Source organism: Poecilia formosa, unplaced genomic scaffold (genome assembly GCF_000485575.1).
Source record: "Poecilia formosa unplaced genomic scaffold, Poecilia_formosa-5.1.2 Scaffold448, whole genome shotgun sequence".
Lineage (NCBI taxonomy): Eukaryota > Metazoa > Chordata > Actinopteri > Cyprinodontiformes > Poeciliidae > Poecilia > Poecilia formosa.
Window position 1 is genome coordinate 312,868 of NW_006800387.1, and position 27,069 is coordinate 339,936.

Here is a 27,069-nt window from a genome sequence, read left to right on the forward strand (position 1 = left end):
GCTATTTGTTGAGCAACAAAAACTACATCAATGTTTACTTTAGGTAATTATTGATATTTATAAGAATAGCAATAAATTGTCGATGGAGTAACAAGCAAAAAGAAAACATTCTTCTTATTATTGCCTTCCTTCTACAGCCATGATGTTCATGTCCAGACAACCTTTCAACCATGTGAAGAGGATGAAGACAATTTCGTCCTGCTGTCTTGTCACATTTCATTGTTGCGGCACACTGCTCAGACCGAGGATAAAGTTGATTTTTTTCTTTTAAATACTTTCATTGAGGTTGTGCTCGAAGGACAGAAACGTGGGCCAGCCGCTGATTTGTGAAGATTTTCACATACGAGTCCCAAGCAAGCATGTATCAAACAAGAGTTTAATGTCAGTGTCCTAATGTACATTTATTACACCTCTTAAATAAATATTCCATCTTTAAAATTATTATGCACATCCTCAAATAAAAATATATTTATATATGTATAAAAACAGACATAAAGAGTGAAACAAGAACCCATAAGGTGAGGGGGCAAAATGGGGTGAAACACATTTTGTACATGAGTCACTACAATCAGATCAGGAAACCTGTTAATATAAATTATAGCTGCCACATCGTCCCATAATATGCTATGAGCGCTCCGTTTGCTTAAACGAATCCAGTAAAGATGAAGCGTCTGGCACACAGCCTAAACACCAAAGTGTCCCCCCTCCCCTGTGCTGTTGCTGCCTGCGCTCTGCAGTGCCGTGTCTCACAGTGTGTCCGTAAACTCAGCGTTTCCTGGCAGTGCGGCCACTCAGGGTCCTTCAAGTCTCCTTGAGCGGCAGGCGAATGTCCAAAAAACAAAAACGTCTCTTCTAGTTAAAATGATACGCAACAAATCAAAACGACACACTCTACAAAGATGCTGAAAAAAAGACAAATGACGGGGTCGAGGAAAAGAAATTCTCAGCGCTAAAGAAAAAAGTCTGGAGTACAAAAATAGATTTTTATATGTATGTTTTCTTATTCTTTTATGTCCATGAACTTCCTTTGTTCACTTGAGAACATTTGAAAATAAGCTACGAGTTAGGATACAGTATGAAAAAATATCTAAAGGTTCATTTTGGAGAGGGACTCATAATGTTTTGGTACTTGAGTCAATATTTAAGTTCTGTTGTCCTCCCTTTTTTGTTTCCGGGCCTTTCTATTCCACCTCAGCGCTGTAAAGAGTACCGCGTGCGTTTAGTCCTTTGACTGAAAGGGTAGTGGATGAAGTCAAAAGGCCGATGTTGACCTGGATGGATGGGCTGCTGCCCCTTCGGCAACCTCTTCATGAAATGCACCTCACGCTGGTGCTGGCGTGTCCTAGAGCCCCTGCGTGGCTGTCCGTGGCGAGTGAAGGCCATGTACCAGCCATCGTACCGGGCGTTCCTCAGGGCTGTGTAGTTGTTTTCCAAGACAATCTCGGTGAAGATGCAGTTGCAGCCCTGTCCGTTTTCCTGCAGGAAAGTCATTTACAAAATCCTTGACTAAGATTTGCAGATGGAAACAACAGGTATATAAAGGCGACACCTGGACATGCTAACTCACATGCACATGAAAACACACACAGGGAGCAGATGCTACAGTCATTACAGATCAGAGTGATGGGTACTGTCAGCAAGCAACAACTCTTTACCCGCCTTAAGTGTACCTCTACAAAGCTTTTAAGGTAGATGCAGGTTCTCCTCCCAAAAGGCCTTTATTAACATGAAATGTCAGGTTTACTCCCAGTTTTATCTACTGTTGTGTTTGTGGGTAAATCTTGCCACCACTGATAAAATCCAACATATCACAGCCATGCTCTGATGCTGATTTTGAATACACTCCAGACCAACAGAACAGTTCAGAGATGGTTAAAGCAGGTGTCCCCCAGAAAACTTGCTAAACCCGGTGGTTGGGCGCCAGGGCAATCATTCATCCAGCAGCCCGTTGTGTTTTTGAGTTAAAAAATGTTTAAAATTGACAGGAAATTTGAAAATATCACTTGATAATTATGTTATTCAAAGATTGGAAGATTAACACCAGAACACCAACTACAACATCTTAAAAAATGCAAAGATTAAAAAAAAAAAATAACGTAAATAAATAAGCAATGCTTAGCCTGGTGGCCCGCCAGGCTTATAATACACTGAGGGAAACCCTGGTTAAAGTTTGAATGATGTGGCATCTTCAGTCACTGACATGAGCCGTCATGTACAACTAAAACATACAGTAAGGTGATGTAAATCTGCTCCGCTCTGGCCTACTGTAACAACCACCCACCTTTATGGGCAAAGGGTGCTTTAAAAATAGCCAAGATGAACCCACAAACATACATCCGTCCCAAACTGCATGTTCATTCTTTGTGTCTTTTGCTCATGCGTGCATGCACACACACAGGCACACGCACACACACACACACACCAAGTCCAGAGTCTACTGTGACTGTGACTCGGGGCAGATGGTGTTTGAGGCAGGGTGCTGGGTGGGTGGAGGGTGAGTGGGAAAAGGTGGGGGAATCTGTTTATTAGCCCGTCGCAGTGAGAGTAAGGTGCTGGCATAAACCTCAGCTTCTGACACACACCAACAGAGCATCGTGTGCCGATCCCAAACTAAACTCCAATATGGACACTCGAATGCTTGAACTGCAATCTGAATCTGTCCCACGTTTGCCTCTCGGTGCTTTCATTAGGGATCCGCCAGGTGAATATTTTGACATAAAGGTATACTGTGTTCAGTGTTTCGACTTTTGGACTAAAAATTATTCGAATTATAAAAATAATACATTTTATTTATAGTGCCCCTCAAAGGCCTGTCATGTTTCCTCTAATTGAAGGGGAACCCTGAAGGCCAGGGGAGTAGTTGACACCAATAAAAAAGGAGTGACCCCTACTACAACAAGAACAAAGGAGGGGGTCAATTAAAGTAAAGCACACTACCTTCTGCAGGCCATCATTTAACTGTATACCTGTTACTTGTCCCTTGGATCTTAAGCAGTTCACCATCGTGGCACGTTAACCCTGTTCATTCAGGTTATCCTGCCCAAGGCAACCCTAACCTTTTTCATTTCTCTAGTCCAAACAGTTCGATATCGACTCTCATCTAAACATTCAGAGGTTTCAGAGCCGCAGCGAGCCGTCGGCTTGTTCTCCGTGCTTCAGCTGGGTGGCCAGCCTCTTGTCCTCACCTTGCCAATGAGCTTCCCCTTTTTGTTCATGCAGATGTAGAGGCCCGTCTCGGCTCCCTTGATGCGAACTCGACTTCCAAACGTGTCGGTCTCTACAATGAGCTTCGCTGAGGGAGACAAGAAAGATCAGTTTGTTTAGAAAGCGATGCATTAAAGGTTTCAGCAAGCCTACTTTGAATTTTCTCTGAAAAATTCAACATAATGCAAATCAATGAGTCCTATGCTGAAAGAAAGAAAAACGTACATGAACGACAACAACCGCTTGAGAGGATTTCAAGACCTGCACAAACATACCAAAACACACACACACACACACACACACACACCTACACACACACACACACACACATTGTGTAAAACCTATGGGAGCATTCCTGGAGATTTATGCAAGCTGAAATTCCCACAAAATGATAAAACCATGTGCCTGTTGATTCTTTGAAAGCTGAAGAGACAATTCTAGCAGCGTGTTGCGAGTCGCTCAGAATCCCTGAATCGCCTGCCTCACTCATAAACCTTCACATTTATCTCCATAGCATGACAAGATTCTAACAGGCATAAAGTCAAGACTTTTTGGAATGAAAAACAACATCTTGTATCCTGCCTCAGTTTCATATTATTCCGCATATCCACAGCTTGTTTTCCAGATGTTTCACAGATCACACCTACTCCGAGACTTTAGACAAAACTATCAGCTAGAAACCAAAGTGAGGATTGTCATGGCCGACTCACTTAAATACGAGTTCCAGCTGAGGTCAGAACCAGCAGTTAGAGCAGAGCACAGTATTGACCAACAAAACCAAAATGTTGGAGACAAAGTCTCCATCACACTTCCTGCTGCTTAACACAAAATGACATCCGGCAACCAGACGGGTTTGTACAGAGACCTCTGAATTAAAAGGAACACCAAGTACACTGCTAACCTCTGCATTTCTTGAGCCATGAGGATTTCAGCGTGCAACAACACTGCCCGGCCTGCTTCAAGAAGCGAGGGTGAAAGGTGGGGGTGCAGAGGGAAGATAAGCTATGCAGGAAATGTTCAGGAGGCAGAACATCTAATGGCTCTTCCAGACATACAGAATCTCTGCAGATCACCTTCTAGCACCAAAGATAACCTGCGGGGCATATTTCAGAATGTCTCCCTCCACCTGGGTAGTTAATGGCTTGTGTACCTTTAGGTTGTTGAATGATGAACCAAAAATAAACTTTGATTGAAAAAGGTGTCAGAAGGCTTCTCAATTCTTTCATGCACACATGTTCTGTACTGACTCAAAGTACACACACATAGAGATCTGGAAAAAAAAAAAGACACCACTGCACTGAACCCCACTGGAAATCTCTTAGTTATTCCACCAGATATTGATTTCTAAACTCTTTCTGAGTTAAAACATTAGCATTGTTGTTTCTAAATCAATATGAACACTGCAACTTTTTTGTTATTTTGAAAATTTTTCATTTTCTGCAAATGAATACAAAATTTATATACACAAAAAATAATTACATATATATAGATATCTATATTACATAGATATAGATACCTATATCTATCTAGATATCTATCTATCTATATCTATATATCTAATAGATAGATAGATAGATAAATAGATATAGATAGATAGATAGATAGATAGATAGATAGATAGATAGATAGATAGATAGATAGATAGATAGATAGATAGATAGATAGATAGATAGATAGATAGAAACCAGTCACAAGAACCGGTGTTCATACCGTGCGCATCTCCGTCTTCTGCCATGGCGTTGATCTTCTTGTTGGGCAGGACCTGCACATGCTTGCCGCTGGTCCGGCTGTACAGCTGGTAGATCCGGATCAGCCTGCGGCTCACCCGGTCCGTCACCTTGCTCTGCTCGCTTACATGCTGCGTGAAATTAGGCGGGGACTGATTGGTTACCTGTCAGAAATTAAGACGGCATCACAATTATCAGTGCTTGCTTCTCTTTTTTTATGCAATTGCTACCTAGGCCATTTTAGTATTTGATTCATATATATTTTAAAAAACTGTTGAAAAACATTCTAGGAATTTTAACAGATCCAATTATGTACGATTAGAATCAGGACTTTGCGCATTTTTCAACGAAATGTTATATGTAATGAGAAAAAACAACTTGTTTTGTCTTTCTTTCTTTCTTTCTTTCTTTCTTTCTTTCTTTCTTTCTTTCTTTCTTTCTTTCTTTCTTTCTTTCTTTCTTTCTTTCTTTCTTTGCTTTTGACAAGCTGCTATGACAACTTCCAAAAGAGCGTCCGCCAGATGACGGTGACCGCGTCCAAAGGGACGGACTTTGTGATTACAGGTTGTGCGTAAGGAGAATGTCCGCCTCAGCGTACACACACACACACACACACACACACACACGCACACACACACAGAGAGAGAGTAAGAGAGAGAAAAACACTTTTTTGAATCAATTTTGGATTATTCGGGTGAAAACACACTGAATCGGTACTTTGGTTTACTAGGCCTATAAATATGAATTTATCCAAATTAAGTATAAAATCACACACTGCCTGATGCCTTTTTTTTCACTAAATAATTTCCTCCTGCCCGATGGGCCGCCAGGCGTCTGCCAGGGCCGGCGTGATCCCCGCTGTCCGCCGTGGGAGCCGTCAGATAGTGTTTCATCACATAATGTTATGGTGCACCATTACTGCATCATATCTGAATGGCTTTTGCAATAAATAAATAAATAAATAAATAAATAAATAAATAAAATGAAATAAAATAAAATAAATCCTAGTTTGGCGGCCACGTTAAAATTTTTAGACAATGTACATACCTGAGCATAGAAGCAGAACACAAACAGGTGCAGAAATCTACAAAAAAGAAAGCGGAGAGTTGGTTATTTCATTCAGGCATGTGATGTTTCAGCGGATACAGGAGAGACGGAGGGAAGCTCTCACAGATAGCGGAGTCTGGATGGGTCGGCCCGCATGATGGATGAATGGATGGATGGATGGATGGAGGTGGACAGACCCTCCGGGATGTTTTTTTTTTTTTTTTTACTGGCAGGTGTCCGTTTGGGCTCGCAGAAGTCAAAGCTCTTTCAAGGCTTCCAGTCGAGTCGACAAGTCCAACAGATTACAGTGAAATCCTCCAAAGGTCAGCGGTACTGACAGCGCGGCTCACGCTCGACCATTGCATTTCCCCCCACCCCCCCAGCAAATTAAGAGAGGAAATTGCAACGATTAAAAAAAAAAAAAAAAAAAAAGATCACTGATGAGAGTAAAACTGATGACTTGAGTCACGGCTGAAGAAAGTCTAAGTGCACTTGCAGAAGAAGAAAGAAGTAGTTTTGGATGAAGCGCTGCAGAGCTCCTCCGCGCTGTCAGAAAGCTCCTCCAGGACCGCGTCCTCATCTGCGGCCTTCAGGTGAGTGTGAGCCCGCCGCTGAGTGCTCGCCCACCGACCTCTGTCTCGTCAGTGTTGCCGCTGTGATTGGATGCTTCCCCTGCTCCTGTAACTGCTGCTGCTGCTGCTGCTGCTGCGCTCTGTGGCAGGACTGAAGGCTGGAAGCTCCGCGTTTCCTTTCTCTGCTCCCATCCCACACCGCACTCACACACCCAGAAGGCTCTGCTAAGAACAAGCCCCCTTTTTTTCTTTCCTGCAAAACAAAAGCGGATACCCTTATCTACCCCCGTCGTCCCTCTTCACTCCCCTCCTCTCCTCTCTCCTCTCATCCCCCCCCCTCCCCCCGTCTTTATTATCTCCCCTTTACCTGGGGAGCTGTCCGGAGCAGAAAGAAGCGAGGAGGAGCCTGGCCTGCTCCGGTCCAACACGACCCAGGGTCTGGTCTTAATGACGGTGTGTCCGGTTCTGGAAGCAGCAACTGTCATTAAGAGGCAAAGGTGGTTTCATGACCCCGCAAACCGTCGTGTCCCGACCCGGCCACCCACCCCTTGTCTTCCTCCCGCAGCCCCAACACTTCTTCTTCTTCCTCCTCCAGGGTTGCGCGGTCCTGAATCTGCTCGTCTTGTGTATTGGCACCTCAAAGCGAGAGACATTAAAAGGATTACAGGTGATTAGCGTTATTGACCCCACCCCTCACCGCCGTGCAATAAATAAATAAATTCATTAATTAATGAATGGATAAATTATCACTCGCACTTCAAAGTCTGCAGAAATCACTTGAAATCCCTGAATAATTACAAAGTAATTCTGCTCTAACCCAGAAGAATCACACACATTCATTATCGTTAATTAATCCTTAATTACCCAAAAGTAACGGATCATTGTGGTTTTAGGATTTATTGATTTTTTTGACCCATTCCGGCCTCAGCAGACAGAGAAACTCTCGCCGAATAAACAACCTCGTCCAGAGTGATGAATGAGGATAATAGAACGAACCTTTTCCATCCTCGCATAATTACATCACACTGCATGTTCATGCAGGGGAGGAGTGAAGGCTGATCTGAAGGCTCACAAGAACATCCAGGTCGGCTTAACAAGCATAATAACATTAGCTATCGGCTGTAATCGCTTCGGCTGTGATTCTAGTTTTTAACAAGTCAAAAAGTGGAGGAAATCTGATGCGCTGACCGCTCAGAGTCGTCCTTCCCCTGTCAACCACCAGTGGGCGCTCTGGTGAAAGTGATCAGGTCTTTGTCAGAGTCACCAGAGCAGTGTATGGCATTCCTACTCCACTGTGTTCAGGATCAGACCTCGTGAGCTTTCCCACAATGGAGCTAATTGATCTCAATATCCCCATGGCAACCTTCTCATATGGTCTGTTTAGCGAGTACAGTCTCGGTTCAACATCAGCTGTAGAAACTACTCAACAGCAACTTTATACCTGTTACTACAGTCACATTGCATTGTCTCCACATGATGACAGTGATACAGTATGATCTGATTCAATGTTAGATTCTTGATTAATATGGGTTGTTGCTATGTTGCTGTACGTTGCTTTAAGATCTGGTTCTGGTTCTCTGAATGGCCCTCAAGCTAACGGTAGCATCCTATAAAGATAAACTGAGTCGATTTAAAAAGCTATTTATAAATCATGATATTTTTTTAGTCTTATTTGTATGATTATATTCCTAAGTTTATGATCAATCGACTTGTATTCTTGGATTGTATTATTGTCGTGTCCACCTCCACCTCGACTGCAGTTCACCTCGGTTCAAAGTCACCCACGATCAGCTCCAGGTACCTCTGCTTCACCACTTACCTCTTCCTCACAGCTCCTCCGGTGGGCTGGCCTGACACCCCCACAGGTACTGTGGTGGGTCAGAGTACCCGTGGCTTCTCGTTTCAGCAGTCATCCTCATTAGTCACAGCTCACTTCAGCTCTTTTTGAGGATGAACTTCCACCACTCATCTGAGATGCATTTGTGAACAAACAGAGCTCAGACTTACAGGTTAAACTCACGGCATCAGATTGTAGCTGCGGTAACTAAACAATCTAACTGTGGAGATTGTTCTTTGAACTTTTACAGAGTGAACTTGGCAGCTCCTTAAAATTTTATATTTAAATATTGAACAATTTAAAAAACTTTTAATTTATCTATACTGAAAACCATTAAATCAAATTTCGTATTAATTCTGTTTTCCAACAGTTCTATTTTTTTTCCCTTTATATTATTATTTTCTAGAAGACAAGTGTGACCAGGGTTAAGATGAGTATCTAACCAGTCTGCCCATCTTTCCCTACAGCCTATTGGTGATTTATAGGTGGCGTGGTCTTAAAGTTTAATACACAATGTTTTGTTGCAACCACACTGTTTAAAAAAGTCTTAACAATCAATTGTAGTGTCTCTAGCTACAACTGCCATTGTCCCTCTGGGCTTTTAGCACCAATACTGACCATTTCCTATAAACAGGTTAGAATTAAATCCTTGTCAAAAAACCAAATACTTAGAATAGACTTTTCAAAATGTCAAAAAATCTTACTCAACTAAATAAAACACATCCTTTCTGTACAGTCTGTGAAGATTAGCCACTAGTGGTAAATAACATCACTAGTGGTGAAGGCCAACAGATAGGTTAGGTTCAGTTTTCTCAGTATTTTCAATCATGACGAGTGAAACTGACACCAACATTCAGCCTGACCTCAGACAGCATTCCTGAGAGGATGACCACCAAATGGGACTGATCCTGAGTGAAGCAGCGTGTGTGAGATCTCTGACTGCTGATTCACACACGCACGCACGCACACACACACACACACACCGTACACAAACAAAGCTTGTCTAGTTACTGACTTCAAACCTTTGTATGCAGCAAACGGTCTGAGAATATACTTTAGAGGACGGATATGCATGCATGTGAGAGAGAAATAGGCCAATATTTCAATTGTTACATCAGCGTTTATAGAGACTTGGACATTACAGATGTGTTTTAATATTGTCCCACAAAAAACTTAGAACAAAAAAAGTCATTGACATGTTGAGCAACGTGCTTTTAATTTGCCAATGTATTGCCAGTAAAGGAATTCTTTGCTTTAAATAAGCAGTCCAGTGCAGTGTGACAAATGTTGCATTTGCACAAAAAAAAAATGTGGTTAATTATATTAGTCTGAGCAGAGTGACTGTCCAATCCTCACTGCATTTTGTGAAAAAAAAATGACATTGATGTTTAATTATTAAACCGATCATTGTAGCAACACTTACAGTTAAAAAATACAAGTGAGACGTAAAACCTCTTTTATTAGCAACGACTCGAAAGAGACACGGGGCGATCAGAAGTACAGTAGACCTCCAGTTTCCTACAGTTGGCCGGGTCATCGAAGCTCTCGCAGTCAACATGAACAGAATCTTTACTGTCAGGGATTCCACTGTCCTCCTCAGCAGCTAACCAGGTAACCATGACAACAGAAGTTGTAATTATTTTTAATCCATAAAATTTGTATCTATCATGCTTAAAAGTAGAATATAAAATAGGCAAATGTTAACAGTTGCTACTATTAAATATATTAAATTCTATACAATTATGGATAGGTTGTCCTACATGTTTAGATAATAATAATGACAGTAAGATGTAACACCTGTTAACTTTATGGCAAGCTAAAAAGAACATTGTTGTTCTGTTGTCATGGTTACCTGGTTAGCTGCTGAGGAGGACAGTGAAATCCAGCTGAGTCTACTTAAGGAATGGTGGAACAACCGTCAGAGAACAGTTCTGAGCAGGAGAACTGATGGAGGGAGACTAATGACCTCACAAAATGCAAAGGAGAACCAGACTAAAACTAGAGAATTAAACTAAAATGCACAATTTGAACTCAAGAAGAAGTTTCCAAGAGCTGCGGCCTGAAGGTCGTTGGTGGCTGTCACTGTGGCAATCAGAGGAAACATTGATGGTAAAACATTGGATTTACTTTACCTTACACGTGTCGCTCTGCGGTTCTTGTCATTGAGTGGAAAATTGTTACATTCGTGTCATTTTTGAAATACTCAAGACTTATGTTTTATTGATACCAATACTAAAAACGTTTTTATTATCACAACAAACCGGCACTGACACACACAGCTCTGCAGAGGCTACAGTGATACAATTAAAAGTCACATTAATCTGACACATTTTTTTGAAGCATAAATTTGTAACTGCAGCTACCTCAGGTTTTAAGTTTCTGCCGTTGGAAATGAAAACCAAATGAATGAGCTAATTGTTTTAGCTCCTCTAATGGCGAGTGTGTGTTTGTGTGCATGTGTGTGTTTTAGGGCTTGTGGGCATGTGTGTGTGTGTGTGTAACTTTAGTGCAGGTGAGCATGATGTACCTCTTAATACGTCTGATGTGAAACAAGCTGGCTTTCTGACAGGAGCTGTCAGTGGGATAGCAGGAGGCGTCCTTATCAATCAACCCGACCCCCAACCGCCAATCAAATGTCCTGAATCGCAGCACACAAGACTCTGTTATCGACACAGCCGTCGCTTCTCTCTCACTCTGAAATGGAGAAAGATGCGCATGATAGAGAGAACGGACAGGAGCTTAACAAATGGCTCCTGAATGAAGGGATCTGTTCTGCTGTAGGGGTCCGTTCATCTCTGTGTTGGATGGTTCCTACAGCCTTTCGGTACAACTGGACAAGATCTTTTTCTCTCTATCTGAGATTAAAGAGTAAACGCTTAATCCTGCTTGTTGTGTGTGCAAAGATTGGTTTCATATCTTTCAGAGTGCTTGGTTAAAGTGTCAGGTGTTTACTAAGTGAGACTAAAATGTGAGCATATTACAATTTATTTTTTGACAATTTATTTTTAACTTAATTTTTGTTATTGAATTATTTTCAGTTGTGTTCACAGGTTAGGTTCTCTGGGCTGTTTAAGCATCAGCACTACTGCAATAGATTTATGTAAAAACACGCTTGGTAGAGTCTCTGCTCTGAAGGGCCCTGATGAAACAGTGGTCCTTGACTTTAAGAAAAAAAACAAACAAAAAAAAAAAAACATATGAATGCTGCCTATGGAGGAGCAACATTCAGCTCCTATACACCACAGATCTGGAACGAACTTCCAGAAAACTGCAGAACAGAAGAAACTGAGCTCCTTTAAATCCAGACTAAAACTCAGCTTTTTGGAGTTGCTTTTGAAGCATAATCATGAAACATTAATCAATAATCAATAATCTGATGTGTAACTACGGGAAGATGTAATATTGTGACTGTGACTTTGTATGTCTGTGTTTTTATGATGTAAAGCACTTTGAGATGCCTTGCTGCTGGAAGGTCCTATGCAAATAAAATTTGATTGACTGATTGATTTACCTGATCCACATTGGACTAGCTTTGCTTGCACAACTCTGACAATGTACTTTTCCCCCCCCAACAGGCTCACTGTGATAACAGCCTCACAGAACAAGAATCTGAGCCACTGAAACCCTTCGTAGGGATCAGTGTGTATTCTAAAATACCTCCTGATCTGAATCATACACACTACATCGAATGCATCATGGTGAAAGGACGATCAATAAAGCTTTATTATTTTCTGGTATTAGCAAATTGTCACACTTACATTAATGCATAGACACACACATGCACACGCACCCACACACACACACACACACACACACACACACACACATGCAATGTCACAAGGAGAGTAAGACAGCCTCTGGTTTTCTAACAGTAGTAAAATGAATATGTAAAGAACAGTGTTAAATAGAGAGCTGAAAGATATCCAGCTGAGGGCGCTGAGGGTTGGCCTCCAGTCACACAGCTCACAGACACACGCACACACACACGCCGGTCCCTTTAAGCAAAGACAACTAACACTTAATCAAAGGTTTGTAAGGGAAATAGCTGCTAACAGATCAATCACCTGTAGGATGGGACCAGCAGAGAGGCAATCCATCTCTAGCTAAGGCCTTATGCTAATGGGAAGTGATGCTGCATTATTGCTGAGAGAGAAACACACACAGAGGGAAGATGTTTGATCGATAAAAAGCTAACATAAAGCGTAGGGTATGGAGGGGAGAGTCGTCAGAGGATGTGATCAGAAATTAACGTCAGTCATCTGTTCGATGTTCTTGAAGTAAATTATATTCTTTGACAGTTTTGTTTTCTGGCATCAATCGATCTCCTGTAGCCAGATCTTCCTGGTTTTTATATAGAATCGGCAGCATACCTGCACTTCATTAGACTGCACCGTTAGAAAACGGGTCAAATCAAACACTAAATCTAAACAGAGAAACAGAAATGAGATTATTAATCTAATTGATTTGCAGATAAATGATCTACATAAGTAAATCTGCGTAATAATTGACATAAAACATTTAATGCAAGGCGGCTCAGAAAGTTACTTAAAAGAAATAACAGCAGTACAATACAAACAAGAAAGCCGTCCGTTTACTTGCACCTGGTGATGCAAATTTAAATATAAAATTCTGTGTTCCGGTTCCTCCCACACACCTGTTGTTTTCAATAGCATCTAAAAGGACAAACAATGGTGAACTACTTATGTAGACCTGAGTAATGTTTTGGACACAACGACAAAAAGAGTGCAGTTTTACTGCACTGTGTATATATATATTTTTTTACTTTTACTTGAATGATTCTATGAACAATGTTTAGTAGACTGATTTTTGTATTTAAAGAAATCAGAGAGTTGAAACATTAGATTCTCGGTACTTTCAAGTTGGCACAGTGAGTCAAAAGCACCTGAGCGATTTTAGGTGGAAGTGTGTGTCTTTGTTTTGCGTCAGTAGGAAGGGAACAGTTGGAACATGGCATACATAGCTAAAATAGCCGATGTCGACTGGTTTGTGTGTTTGACAGCGACAGCATAGGATGTGTGTGGTTATGTGTTTTTATTCAGGCAGTCTGCTGTCTGGCCTTGTCTGTGTCTCTAGACTTTCCTCCTGTTTCATTTCAGCTCTTCGTCCTGTCTCTCCTCATCCTCGCCCTCTCATCTTCTGCCGTGTGTTAACACTCTGCTTGTCTTTTTATATTGTTTTCTCTTCCTGTTTCCTGACTGCAGCTTATTTATTTCCTGATCTCAATGTTTTTCCAATTAACTCTGTGCTTTGAAGAAAAACTATATTTATTCATTTTTGATCCACCTTTTTTTTTTTTCTTTTCTTTTTTTTTTTTTTTTTTTTTTGCAGAATTGTTAAAACAATTCAGACACCCTGGAGAATATTTAAGTGTGAAATGTCTGGTTATGGGCCAGGCCGCAGCATCTCTAGCTGTTGTGCTTTGGATTGTGATGGCAAGTTGTTTTCCTTTATAATTTTCTTCCAGAAAGCAGAATTCATGGTTCCATTAAGTGCAGCAAGTTGTGTGAGTACCTGCATCCCCCACAGCATGGCACTACCACCACCATGTTTGACTGCTAGGTATGTTCTTTTGCTGAGACAGAGTGTTGGTTCTATCCCAGGTTTAACAGAAGAAACACCTTCCACATCCACCTTTCAGTCCACAGTTTATGTTTCCTCAAAAGTCATCAAGAGTTTTCTTGGGCATTGTCTGACTTCACAATGCCGACACTGTCGCATACTCCAGAGTAAAGTCTGCGGGCTTTAAAACAAGTAAGACCAACATGTTACCTGTCTCCTGTCACAAAATGATGATGATTAATTCAAGAAAGCCACACATATAGAAGTTTCCATGGGAAAAAAATGACTTCCTGATATCATGCCTGATGATGTCAGGCATTTCTATGTGAAAGTTATGACGTTTTTAAATTTATGGTGAGACAGCAAATTTTGAGGCCTGGCCACGCCCCTTCAGCATGCACAAAAACTCAATCTTTTGATCATTTTTAATCACCAATGTCATATTGACCAAATATGAGCCATATGGTACAAAATCCCTAGAAGTTTAGTAAAGTTCAACATGTATGAAAACTGAAAGATGGTTAAAAATGACCCTTTGGCCCAGAATGTCCACCTTCCTGTTGTGTTTAGGGCTTACCTCCAAGACTCCCTTTTCCTTGTTTAAGTGGGTTCTACCTATGTACCAAATTTCAGATCGGTACATTTTACCAGTCTCACATTAGGAGGTGCTGTAGAGTTGTTTGACCAGGCCTATTTTTAATGTCATCAAAATACAAGAATTTGACTTGGGACAATTTTGGGTAAAGTTTGATGAGTTTTTGTATACGTTTAGGCCTCCTAAATAGTGCTTCATTTGTGTCAAAAAACTAGAACAGCTATTTGAATTACAGCATGTCCATGGATAAATGGCGTAGGTATGGTGGCAAATAACATCCACTCAATAATTTGCTTTCCGGCGCCCTCTTGGGAAACATTTCTGCAACATATTTGTCTTATTTTTTTATGTACCTCTACTTACTCTGTCTTACTGTCTTCCTACCCACTGTCCCAGCTTCCAGCAGTTATTTTTGTGGTCGACGAGTCAGTCCTGATGCTGTAATCAGCATAACTGTGGCGGACTGCTCATTACGCTGGGCTTGCGCTGTGATTTAGACAAATTGTTATGAGATGTCTTTGCTTCTCTAAGAGGAAAACACTAGTTGAGACACACTGAGCTGGAATAGGAAAAAAGAACGTGGTCTAGAGCCAGAGGGGAAGGACGCTGTTGGTCAGTCAAAGATGGGGCACATGATGTCTCTTTAAATGTATTATTGTTGTCTTTGAGGGGATGTTAACCAGCAACAGGAGAACATTAGCACAACCATTCAATGTGCTTTGTAAAGCAGAAACAAAAGGAATGACACAACCAGGTGATTTCTTGCAGGTTATCCATCCATTAATCCATGTATGTTATTGTTGTGACAGAAAAACAAAACCCCAATGTTTTGTATGACACTAACTTTAGTGTCATACAAAACATTGGAGACAACATTCAAGGCGTAAAGAAAACCTGCTACAGAGGAAATGTCTGCATTCCTGCTAAACATCTACAGATTTTGTTTATTGCAGATAAGAAATTCCAGGATTTTAAAGTCGACCAGGTGACACTGTGAATACACAGCCTCTCTGCAGGTGCATACTGACTCAGTCAGTCAGTCTTGTCAACACGTCCTTCTGAGGGGTGCATGGTTCTGAAACTTTTCAATCCTAAATAAAAGTTTTTTGTTTTTTTAATGCAATCATAAAAACTAAGCTTGTAAAATGTAAACTTGAATCCAAAAAAATTCCGAGATGTTTATGTTTGAAGGTAGGCCAGCCTGACGGTGAGCTCTGAAGGCTCGGCCAGGTGTAGCCTTGGGTGTTGCACATTTTCACATAGTTGAACTGGACGTCTTAAATCAACACAGCAGTCTGTGACAGGCTGTTGGATTCGAGTTTGTCCTTGGTCAACCTCATAATCTTACAGCTGTATCTTCCGGGCCAGATCCAGAATGTGGCCGCCACTGAAATGACAGGTTGCAGATGGTCACTGTGCATTGACCTCTACGTGGACCGGGCTGCACCAACCTAGCTAAACACACCTCTGTCCACACAGATCCGAGCTGTTTGTTCTTACAGCTATGTTGCAGAATTAATGAGTCAAATATTAATTTGCAGTCCAAGTATACAGCTTTATTTGATCTTTTGGTTCCAGCACTTATGGGATGTATTTTTTGAGTCGGACATGAGTTCCGACTTTTAGGCTTTAACAGACTGTGCCTGTGTGTGTGTGTGTGTGTGTGTGTGTGTGTGTGTGTGTTGTCATTCTGCCTTGAAGTGCTACTATTTCAGCTACATCTGCTGCACTTAGTGGTTTCAGTTTCCCAGTCGGCTCAAAACACAACACACCTTTGAGGTCACAGATTCCTCCAGCTTACAAAATGAGTCATCAGTGGAGAAAATTTATACCTCTTTTTTTTTCTGGAAATCCCAGTATCACTGTAGTGTAATGTATTTCCTGACATCTGTTTTTTTTCTGTCCCACTGCTCTTTCCTGTTGCCTAATTTTTCTCAATGCATTAGCTACACCTGCTGCTGTTTCAAAGCTGTAAGAAAGAGAAATGAGAGTAAGACTCCACATCCATACAAATGAAGCTTGGAGTTGGAAAGATTATATTTCTGTTCATTACACTTAGAAAAGATGTGACTGCAGTGATTTCAAGAGAGAAACAGTCTTGGATTTAGCAGTGGGCGCCATACAGTGAATTTCTTGTGACGGCTGGCTAACGGTGAAAACTGAAAGCAGAGCGGAGTGTTTTTGCTGAGGAAGTTTAGGTCCTTCAGCGGTTGCAGCCAGATGCTGCAGATCTTCTATACATCTGTAGAGAGCGCAGTTTCTTTTACCATCACCTATTGGGGTAGCAGGACTTTAAAAAACCCCAAAAAACTCAAGAAACTGATAACAAAAGCTGGTTTTGTTTTGGGGACTGATCTGAAACCTCTGGAGGTCACTGTGCACTGAATTCATCATAAAATGAAGAACCTTATGATCAACCCTCAACGTCCTCTAAGAAAACTGATCCTCAAAAAAACGGTGTTCTGAATATCTCTGCCACTCGACAGTCTGTCCTACCTTGCACAGATAGAACAGCCACTCCTGGAGGTTGAGTAGCATTTCCTTCAACATATATGTACACACCCAAGAAATTCAGACCAATCACACGATGGGTTTCCATACAGAGAGGTTGTGACAAGAAGGAGCAGACGACTTGAGACCGAGAACAAAAGGACGCAGTTTTCGTCACGCAACTGCGACAATGGCAACTGATTCTGGCGGTTCGGCTCAACCACACGCAGCCCTTAATGCAACAGCTGGGTGTTTTCAGTCACAACCTTCTTCAGGAGCGTCGTAATACCGACGCCTACAAGAGTCCAGAGGCATCAGGGTCCACAACAACTTTCTGAAGAAACTTAGATAATGACAATTACTGGAACATCTATTTTATGACAACTTTCCACAAAAGTTTTATTAAAGACTGAACATGTTAGTAATTCTTCTAACCAAAAAAGAGCAGGTTGCTGTTTTAAACGTTTACCTCCCAGTAACATTACCTCTAATTAAGACTATGAAGAATAACCTTAACATCCTGATTTATGCTAAAGCTCTGCCAACCATTATTAGAATCTGGAGAAACTAAGATTTTTTTGTGTGTGTATTTGAACTGTGAAGAGTCTACCAAAGGTCAATAGACTATGTCCCTCAGGGACCAAACATAGGGGTCGCAACTGGGAAACTGCTGCATTGTTATTCATAGGGGCAAACTCTTGGCTCTCCCTTTTGAGTCTTGATAGGACAGCCACCATTACAGGTAGTTGCGAACTGTTGCTGCTTGTTGAGATGAGGGTCTAGTATACAATGAGCTGCTGAAGGGCACAATGACTTCAAATAGGCTTCATGGTAAACTCCCTCTGCACTAAAGAAAGGCACAGACCCTTGAAGGACATCTTGTGTATTGACCTGCGTATTGGTCGTTTATTGTTTTCTGGTTTTTGAAAACTGTACGACAATCTAACAACACATCAGCGCTTTGTTTTCTATTGAAAAAAGTAAACAGAAGAGGTCACAGGTACGGCTTTGTTGACCCTCAGACAAATAATGCGAGCCCTAGAAAGTTTATACTGCAGACTGTCTCATGTGGTCAGATGAAACAGACTCACGTTTTGTGGTTGGGGACATCAGGCCCTCATCAGTGCATGAAAAGTGACCTCTAGTGGCGGTTTCTGCAATGTACATAAACCGAGCTGTACAGTCAAAGTTAATCTGGAAAGTTGCAGATTAACTTTCCATGTATCCACAATGCTAAAATGATCAAAGTTTATTCAAATTAATCACATATACCGGTGATATACACTTGCTACAGACACTGATCCAGTGTTGATGATGCTGATGCCAACCATGCATAGTGCATTTAGGGAGAGATTATCTGTATCCAGTCACTTTACTGTCATTGCTGCAAAGAAGCAGTGACAGTAATCGTTATCAAATTATCATATTATCATACAATTTTATCAAATTATCACTCAATGTGTGCACGCTACAGTGCTACTATATACAGTATCAGGTCAGTTTTGTTTCTGTTTGATCTCAGTTCATTCCTTTAGTTTCCATCCATCCATCCATCCGTCCGTCCGTCCGTCCGTCCGTCCGTCCATTTCCTGACACCATTATCCCTAATGGGGTGATGAGAGGTGCTGTTGACTGTCTCTCCAGCGGTCAACACGTGTTCACATGTCGGGGCAAAACCTGTCAAAATGTTCTGGTTTTCTAATAAAACAACAACAAAAAAACCCTTCCTGTGTGTACAGTTCCTAAGTGGTGGCACTTCCAGCTTCCAGGCAGGTGGGTTGTACTACTGAGTGAGGTTTGATGAGGAGCAGAAAACTCTCTGTGTGGCAGCAGCGCGGTGCTAAAAGTTGAAGATCAGGCCGGCCAAGTTGTAACACTCTGACTCATAAACGCTTACAGCTGGTAGCAAATGGGTGTCGCTTTTCTCAGATACGTGTCGGTGCATTTAAACATCATCACTGGTGGCCCAGAGACACAAAGAACAGGAGAGAACACAGGCAAGTATTCTGAGGGCCGAATGAGCTGAAATAAACAGGTTTGCTTGTGATGTTAGAAATTAGACGAAAACACAAGTGAACGTAACACTAACCTGTTAAACCTCTTGAAGATGTAGAGCTAAAGAATCAACCGAACAGCACGAAAAACTGAAACATTACAAAGCGTGGAGTCTGGAGACATCAAGGAGGTGAGCTTGAAAATCCACCACATGTAATGTAACGGAAGAAAACACTGGTATGTGGATGTTTGTAGTCTGAAGTTGAATTTTTTGTTGTTTGTTTTTGTTTTTTTTAACAATTGATTTAACTTCAACATTCAGTCTTTCTGAACTTAAACGTAGGATTGCAAGACAAAACTATAGTAGACTCCTTCATGGAAAATGTGCCTATTTGTGATTTTTTTTTCATAGAACATGTCTAAAATATATATAAAGAAAAATGCAATGTGGGAAGCTGAAATATCTATACTTTACACAAAGCTATGTTACTAACCTAGTATGGCATAAAGGGAAAATAACACACTGTAAGATTATTTTAAGATATAAAAACACACAATCATTTGATTTTTAAGAGGCTAATATAATTCTACGGAAAGACATAATACCAATTAAATTCTGCACACTGCACATGTAGCTGGCACTTTTTTTAGTGGTTCCTACTCTTCCTCCTCCTCCAATAAATAAATAAATTGTTTTCCAACAGTGTATGAATTAAATGTTACTCACTTGGATTTCTGTAAATTCAATAACAAACACTTATAAGGGTAAGTATGTGTGAACTGAATATTACGTCTTCATTGTATAAAATTCTCCGTCTGTTTTCTGTCCTGATGTAATCTCTCCTCCTGCTCGTCTCTCGCTGATTCTCAGGAAACCGATCCAGATGTGAGAACAAGTCGTGCATTTTGATGCTCATGTTGCTCCATTGCTCAGAAAGTTGACCAGATTGAGCAAAACCAATGTGATTTTTGGATTCGGCACATCACAATGACCCTAAAATGGTTGAAAAACCCCAGACAATGTTTTGGCTGTTGGCCAGTGTAATGATCAAATGTAATACTCCAAGTTTCACCTGCATTCTTCTAGGATATCTGGAAACACCGATGAAGACTCCTGTTACACTACTGACACAAATAAACTACAGTACCACATACCATTTAATTCAGGTTGTTCCATTTCAACAGTTCAAGAACTATGAACATGTACAATTAAATTTAAAGATACGTTTCAGCACCTTTTTACCAACACAGTCAGTAGATCACACCCAAAGCAAAAGACAAAACAACCACACTGTTGTTTTCTACGGAGCCCCTTAGGGGGAAATTTTTAATTTTGTGTTACCTTGCAATATTCTTACTGCAATATTTGCTGGTCTATTTTGCATATAGTCACAAATGTCATTTTAAAGAGCCTCAGTGAAAACCTGAGAACGCAAAAGAAAAAAAAATCCTCCATGTCCTCTAGGGGGCTCTGTAGTTTTCTTATGTCAGGAAAATCAGCATGAATTAAAAACTGGGAGCTCCACTTGTTTAATTTGGTCAACTGACTGTTAATGACTAATATAACTTTATAACGAATACACGCTTGAGTTTCACAAGATAAACAAGGTCTCAAACTGTTAAATGTCTCTGCTATATAAGCTTACACTCTTCCATCCGGATCTGCCAGTCAGTGGTTGTTGTGTTGACATGTGAAACCGTCACTCTGAGGTGCAGCTAAGACAAAATACAGGAACAATGTGAAAGTTACCGAGCACATATAATAGAACTGGAAAAACTAAACTGGGCTTTGAGCCCAGAGTTTAACAGAAGTTGTAAATATCAAAGTGCCGAAGAGAAGGGAAAGACCACAGAGGGCTAATGACGGGTGGCTTGGTGAGGAGAATCAATTCTTCACAGAACCTAAACCTGAGTTACGGTACAGAGGAGGAGCTGTCGAACTCCAGCGATGTGTGCTCCAAACCGCCGTATCCGTTCATCTTCTTCAGCTTCAGCTGGTCAACGTGGAACAGACCCCGAGTCTCCAGGATTGACTCCTTCTTGGAGAACATCCTGCTGATCTCCATGAAGGTCTTGTTTTTCGTCTCTGGGATTACAATGTAAACGTAGATGGCGACCGAAAAACAAACTGTGGCAAACACCAGGTAGCAATAGGAGCCGGCAGACATCTGACAGTGGAAGAGACACGAGAACAAAGAGATGAGTTTTCATGTTAGAGTGCCTGGACCAAAAAAAAAAAAAANAAAAAAAAAAAAAACAAGTCAGATTTTCATAATGCATACATCAGGTTGTGCTGCGCCTTGAAAAAGTATCTCTTTTTACTTTTTGTCATTCTATTTCATCTTACGGGTTCGTGTGACAGATCAACACATTGTAGTACAAAATGTAAAAATATCAGATGACATCTGTGCAGTATGCATTTAGTATACAGCATTCAATTCTCTGATATAATCAAATAAAACATTTGGCAACCAGCTGTGTGTGGTAGAAACCCAACACTGCTAGTATAATGGGGATCAGAAAACTGGATTCCCATTATAAAACATAGCGGTGGCAATAGATTAATGGATGGATTGATTGATTTTGGATCACTAATTGAATTTACATAAAAATGTAACCAGAGATAAGCTTCAAAGTAAAACATTTTGACATAAAGGTTCATTCATTACACCTACACCTTGCACAATTACCTTAAACAATGTTTTGTTTCCCCCAACCAACTTAATTAGACTATTTAGCACTTCTGAAATTTTCTGGTTATTCCACTTATGTCGTTTATGTTCCTCCAAATCACACTGAAGTTCACATGTCACAAGGTAGGGGGAAAAAGTAAAACAAAAAAAAAAGAATGGATACTTTTGTAATATGCTACAGATTCTGCAGTAGATTTTTTTTATTTAGATAGCATCTTAAAGCAGAAGGCAAGAAGTGACTGTACCACTGAAGTATCAATGTGCTCACGTGAATCAGAGCCTCAATTACTCTAAGCAGTAATTAGACCAGCATCAATATGCATCAATAGCATCAATACGCTCCAGAATACGCTGGAATACGTGTTCATCAGGAACACATGATGAGGATGAACAGTGATCACCTGTAGGAAGGGGAAGACAAAGCCCACGGTGAAATTAGAGAGCCAGTTCAAGGAGCCTCCTATGATGTAGGCAGCAGGACGATGGGACTGTTTGAACAGTTCTGCTGTGATCAGGAAGGGAACCCCAGCTGCAACGCAGACAAAAAAAAGTGGATCCAAAAATCGATTTACTTCCTGTGAGTCAGTATAAGAACAACAAACGTGTGAATTTATTGGAAAATAATATTCTGGTCAGAACAGAAATGCAGTGAAAGGTTGTGATTATTTTATCAACAATATAAATGAAATCCAGGGTTTCCCTCAATTAATTATAAGCCTGGTGGGTCAACAGGCTTTATTTGTGCCCCCACTAGGCTAAGCATTGATTATTTGTTTGTTTGTTTTTTAATTGTTTGCATTTCTTTTTTAAAAATTTGTAGTTAGTGTTCAAGTATCCATCTTCCAGTCTTCCAATAACACATAATTATCAAGTGATATTTTCAAATTTCCTGTCAACTTTAAACATTTTTTAGCTCAAAAACACGACGGGTCGCTGGATGAATGACTGTCAACCACTGGGCTTAGCCGGGGGAAACCTTGAAATCTAAAAGTGTTTTGATTCAATGAGAAAAATCCTGTAAGTCTTGAGCGCTAGCGGTCTTATTGCGATTGGAATAACACGTGTTAAACATTCTGCTTGCTTTTTGACTTTTCATAAATCTATTGTGAATATTTTTTTGGAGCTCCACAACATGTGGATGAAGTGCTTTCTTCTCTTAAAGCCAGTGTCAACAGTGATCTGTTAACTGGCCAAGTTTTGTTTATTTTCTTGGTAATCACTACAAGTGGAGAAAAAGTGGATTGGCTTGTTAAATACAAAATTACAGAAAAGAAAATCTGAATTATCCTTTCATTGAGAATCATTTCAGACATAATTAAACTTCCCAATTTCTTTATTGTAGTTTGACACTTCAACTAATATTGTCACTCACACTTTTTGCCCACTGGGAGGCGCTAAAGCGCTTAGAAATACTTTCTTTTTCAACCCCACAACAAAATGACAAAGGAGTAGTAGGTTCCACACTAACAAAACAAAAATAATAAAAGAAGAATAATCAGAATTAAAGTAATCAAGTCATGGCATTACGAGAATAAAGCAGCACTATGAGAGTAAAGTCATGATTTTACGACTTTATTCTTTCAATGTTACGACTATTCTCGAAATATTACAACTTTATTCTCGGATCATTTCAACTTCACTCTCGCATGACTTTATTCTCAAAATATTATGAGTTTATTTTCACATTGCGTTGTCCTCTCACTCTGTTGTTGGTTTCCCACCTCACATGTCAAAGTTTCCATTAGTCAGGACTCTGATTCTCACTCTTAACTCAATTTGTTTTTATTATTATGTCTGAATGAAAGTGTGTCAAACTTGCCTGGTCCGATGCAGAAGCCAGCAATGATGCCAACCACACAGCAGACACTGACGTAGCGCATAAACAGTAACTTTACCTGTGAGGAGAACAAACAGCATGATTTCATGAGTTTATCTGTGACCAGAGCGAACTACTGCAGTCCAGGTTTATTCTGTCATCAACACTTTACTTGTTATCTAACACAGAAAGTAGATTGGTGCTTCTGTGTTTTTTTTTTTTTTTTTTAACACAGAAAGTAGATTGGTGCTTCTGTGTTTTTTTTTTTTTTTTTTGTGTGCGTACTCTTGTCTTCTCAAACCCCAAGTCCTTTGATGTGTTACGAATTGGTGTAACATGTTTACAAGTGAACTGAATTATGTAGATGATGCCCAGCTTCCAACTTAAAATCACATATATTTTGCAATATCAACTAGAACTTTGGAAAGAAAAAAAACAAAACTATAGAACATCATAACCAAAGAAATTCCTGGCATGTTCATGAAGGAGGCGCTTATGTTGTCTCCTTGAGCTTTTCACAACGAAGGTATCTGTGGACGCTCAAACAAAACGTCTATGTAGTGCCTCTACTAAAACATTCGGTTTAGCATAACATGTAACATCCGTAGGGTCTTTTCTCACATTTAGAGTTTTCTTTGTAATATACCCATAAAAGCTGGATGGTCACTGCTGTGCAGATGACTCTGTGAACACACCTGTAGAATGAGGGCTAATGTGATTCCAGCGCTGCAGATCCCCATCATGGTGAAACCCCCAATCATGAGATGCCTCCTTCCCACCTTCTCTATAGTGAAACACTAAGAAATACACACCTCGTGTCAGCCATGTTACATACCATATATATGTAAAAGAACACAGTCGGGGTAAATGGCTGCCTTTTTTTTATATAAATGAAATTATCTACAGTTGTTGCTATTGTTCTTGTTGTTAGAAGTAGGAGTAGAATATATCGTTTCTATCTAATCTAGCAAAAAATACTGAGGCTTTTCTCATTTAAAAGGTACTCGTACCCTGATATGTTCTAGTATTTCAATGTAGATTTCATTATCTTTTCACCAACACAGTTTATCCATAAGAAATTTAAAATGTTTCATACAAGCAACATCTGTAGGAAATGTAAAACAGCACAGACTCGTCCAAGAGAATCAAGTCTTAAAGAAACAACACATAAAAGAAGTCATCATACCGGCTCTATCACAGCATGTCTCATTATTGTACTCTTACCCCGATGAGCCCAGCGATGATCTCTATGATTCCTGTCCCTGCTGTCGTATACTGGATCTCTGGAACTGGGATGCCGGCGTTCTTAAAGATGTCGTTCGTGTAGAACCAGATCTGCCAGGGCAGAGAGAAAGGAACTTCAACTCTGAATGTCCAGTTGGATAAATACCACATAACTTTTTAAAGTACAGAATGGGTGCAACAGTTAAAGATGAAGCAGCTTGTAGAGATTTGAAACTGACTCAGAACATGTGGTGCATTTGGTGCAAAAAGACAATGAGGATGATGATTAGAGGACCAGCTGCCTACATACATCTATCACGTACGTGATCACACAAGGTTGATGTTGTTATACATATATTGATACCATGACAAGCATATATATTAATTAGCAATTTGCATGATTTTCTTTTTTTTTTTTCAAATATGAGGGGTAAAACATTTTTTAACAGGATCATAAACTCACTACTCTTTACAAAAAGAACTAGATTTTTCTTAATCTTGTTTCTGATTCTCCCATTTGCCTCTGCCTGCTCTCTTCCCTTTGCTGCATCCACTCACCTGTGATTAGCCCTTCTGCTCCCTTTGGCTGTGTTTACACAGCAGGTGTTGATGCTCAAATCCAATTTTCGATCATATTTTTGTGTTTGTCCGTGCGTGCGTGCGTGCGTGCGTGCGTGCGTGCGTGCGTGCGTGGTCATACTACTGAATGATGGAACTTCGTCTGGCTGACAAAGAAGAAAATAGTGTCACACAGCAGTGCACCATTTACAGACATAATAGTCGAAGCTGCTGTCTATGGATGGATTTTAAAGTTAGTCAGAAATGGGAGCTACCAGTACTGTCTCAAGATCACAGCAAGACCAAGGAAGAACAATGACCTCTGTAGAGCACTGATTGCAACATCTGTGGAGAAGTCTGTTTGGGGTGGAATAAAGAGGCTGGTGAGGAAGTGTACAGTTACAAACCCACCAGAAGGGTTTGTAACTGGCTGAGGTTGTATATGTACAATCTCAGCCACCCTGCTTTAGCTCTATATCCTGTGCTCTTTCTTGGAGTCTCTCTTTGCATATCTTCCAAATTGCAAATTAGTCTCTCAGTTGGTCTCTCAACACACATTTTCTGGGACAAGAAAACTGGAAAGGATAGCCTTCTTGTCCTGACGGGACACATGCAGTTGGATAATGGATTCCTGGGGGAAGTGGAAGTGTCTGTCCATATTGTCTGTCTATGATGTTGAAGGCGTGCACGAGGGAACGTGCACAAGGGAGTGTGCACGACGGAGCGTGCACAAGGGAACATGCACGAGGGAGCCTGCAGAGGAGCGAACGCTCAGAGAGTCGCAGTGGTTGTGCCTGAAAACTTTGAGGAAGTCACCAGCTTTGCTTGGAGGGAGTGGACAACAAAAATTTGGCTGTTTTGGGAGTCGCCATTGAGATGCACCAGTGAGACTCTGAGGCAGATGCAAGAATTAACGGAGTCGGGCTCACACAAAACGATCATTGTTATCTGAACTGTCTCCCCCTGTGTTTGGGCCTTGGACGGCTGGGCTAGCTCAAATTCTCCTGGATGTTACTCTAACAAGATACTCTGCTCCCACTCTCGTACCCTTCTCATGACATCTGTGGACTTGACCCAAAGTGCTACCAAGGCTGCTGATAAAACGCTCCATCATTTGTCAAGGACCATGGCTGGGGGGCTTCTGGAGGAGTGTTCATGGGCTTACTTACTTGCAAACACACACATCCACGCACATATAAAACACACCGCCCCTCAACTCACTGCCTCCATGACATTGTCTACAAAGGAGGGGGCTTTTTCTTGTGCAGAGGTTTTTGTCTCCTTTACACTATGAGGTAGTGTATTATTTAGTGCGAGACCTCCACCTCTCACCTCATCTTGTTCATATCTGATTTAATAAAAGGAGGACGCCTGAGCCTGCAGGCTGAGGCACCTGTCTTCCTATGTCTTGTGCTGTACGTTAGTCTTGTCTTTGGAAAGGTGGTACTGTAATGACATTTCGTTGTGCTTCTATATAGTGATAATAAAGACTTACTGATTCTGAATTATAATTTTCTGCTACAGTTTATGTGTTTATTTACTGACTGGTTTCTTATGGTGCAGAATTATGATGGATGTCTCACATTAGTGACCTGAAAGCCAGATAAAATACAACATGATTGTTGTTGCATTGTACCCTTTGAAAACTATCCAGTATAAGGAAGTGGCACAAATCAGATTTTTTTGGGAGTGAAAAGACTGTAATTATACAGTCCAACCTGCCATGAAGAA

At 40.7% G+C, this 27,069-nt stretch overlaps 3 protein-coding genes across 5 annotated transcripts in view; all 3 read right to left on the minus strand.

Moving 5' to 3' along the window:
- Nucleotides 1-362: 362 nt before the first annotated feature.
- fgf8a (fibroblast growth factor 8a) lies at nt 363-6,193 on the minus strand. The gene is made up of 5 exons (XM_007577632.2): nt 6,103-6,193; nt 5,979-6,015; nt 4,915-5,095; nt 3,186-3,292; nt 363-1,476 (listed from the first exon to the last, which is right to left on the minus strand). The coding sequence occupies exons 1-5, from the start codon at nt 6,132-6,134 to the stop codon at nt 1,192-1,194; spliced, it is 642 nt and encodes a 213-aa protein (XP_007577694.1). The 5' UTR covers nt 6,135-6,193; the 3' UTR covers nt 363-1,191.
- Nucleotides 6,194-6,201: 8 nt separating this feature from the next.
- Nucleotides 6,202-8,206, minus strand: LOC107833772 (uncharacterized). Its single transcript, XM_016663839.1, has 4 exons — nt 7,464-8,206; nt 7,096-7,186; nt 6,918-7,015; nt 6,202-6,803 (listed from the first exon to the last, which is right to left on the minus strand). The coding sequence occupies exons 1-4, from the start codon at nt 7,657-7,659 to the stop codon at nt 6,568-6,570; spliced, it is 621 nt and encodes a 206-aa protein (XP_016519325.1). The 5' UTR covers nt 7,660-8,206; the 3' UTR covers nt 6,202-6,567.
- An 11,981-nt stretch (nt 8,207-20,187) lies between these two features.
- The window catches only part of slc2a15a (solute carrier family 2 member 15a), an 18,989-nt gene continuing 12,107 nt past the window's right edge, over nt 20,188-27,069 (minus strand). For all 3 annotated transcript variants that reach the window (XM_007577633.2, XM_016663838.1, XM_007577634.2), the window contains exons 8-12: nt 24,781-24,891; nt 24,252-24,353; nt 23,560-23,635; nt 22,142-22,269; nt 20,188-21,215 (exon numbers count right to left, since the gene is read on the minus strand). In XM_007577633.2, coding sequence (XP_007577695.1) covers nt 20,961-21,215; nt 22,142-22,269; nt 23,560-23,635; nt 24,252-24,353; nt 24,781-24,891 — 672 coding nt within the window. In that variant the 3' untranslated portion in view covers nt 20,188-20,960. The remainder of the gene's footprint in view (nt 21,216-22,141; nt 22,270-23,559; nt 23,636-24,251; nt 24,354-24,780; nt 24,892-27,069) is intronic.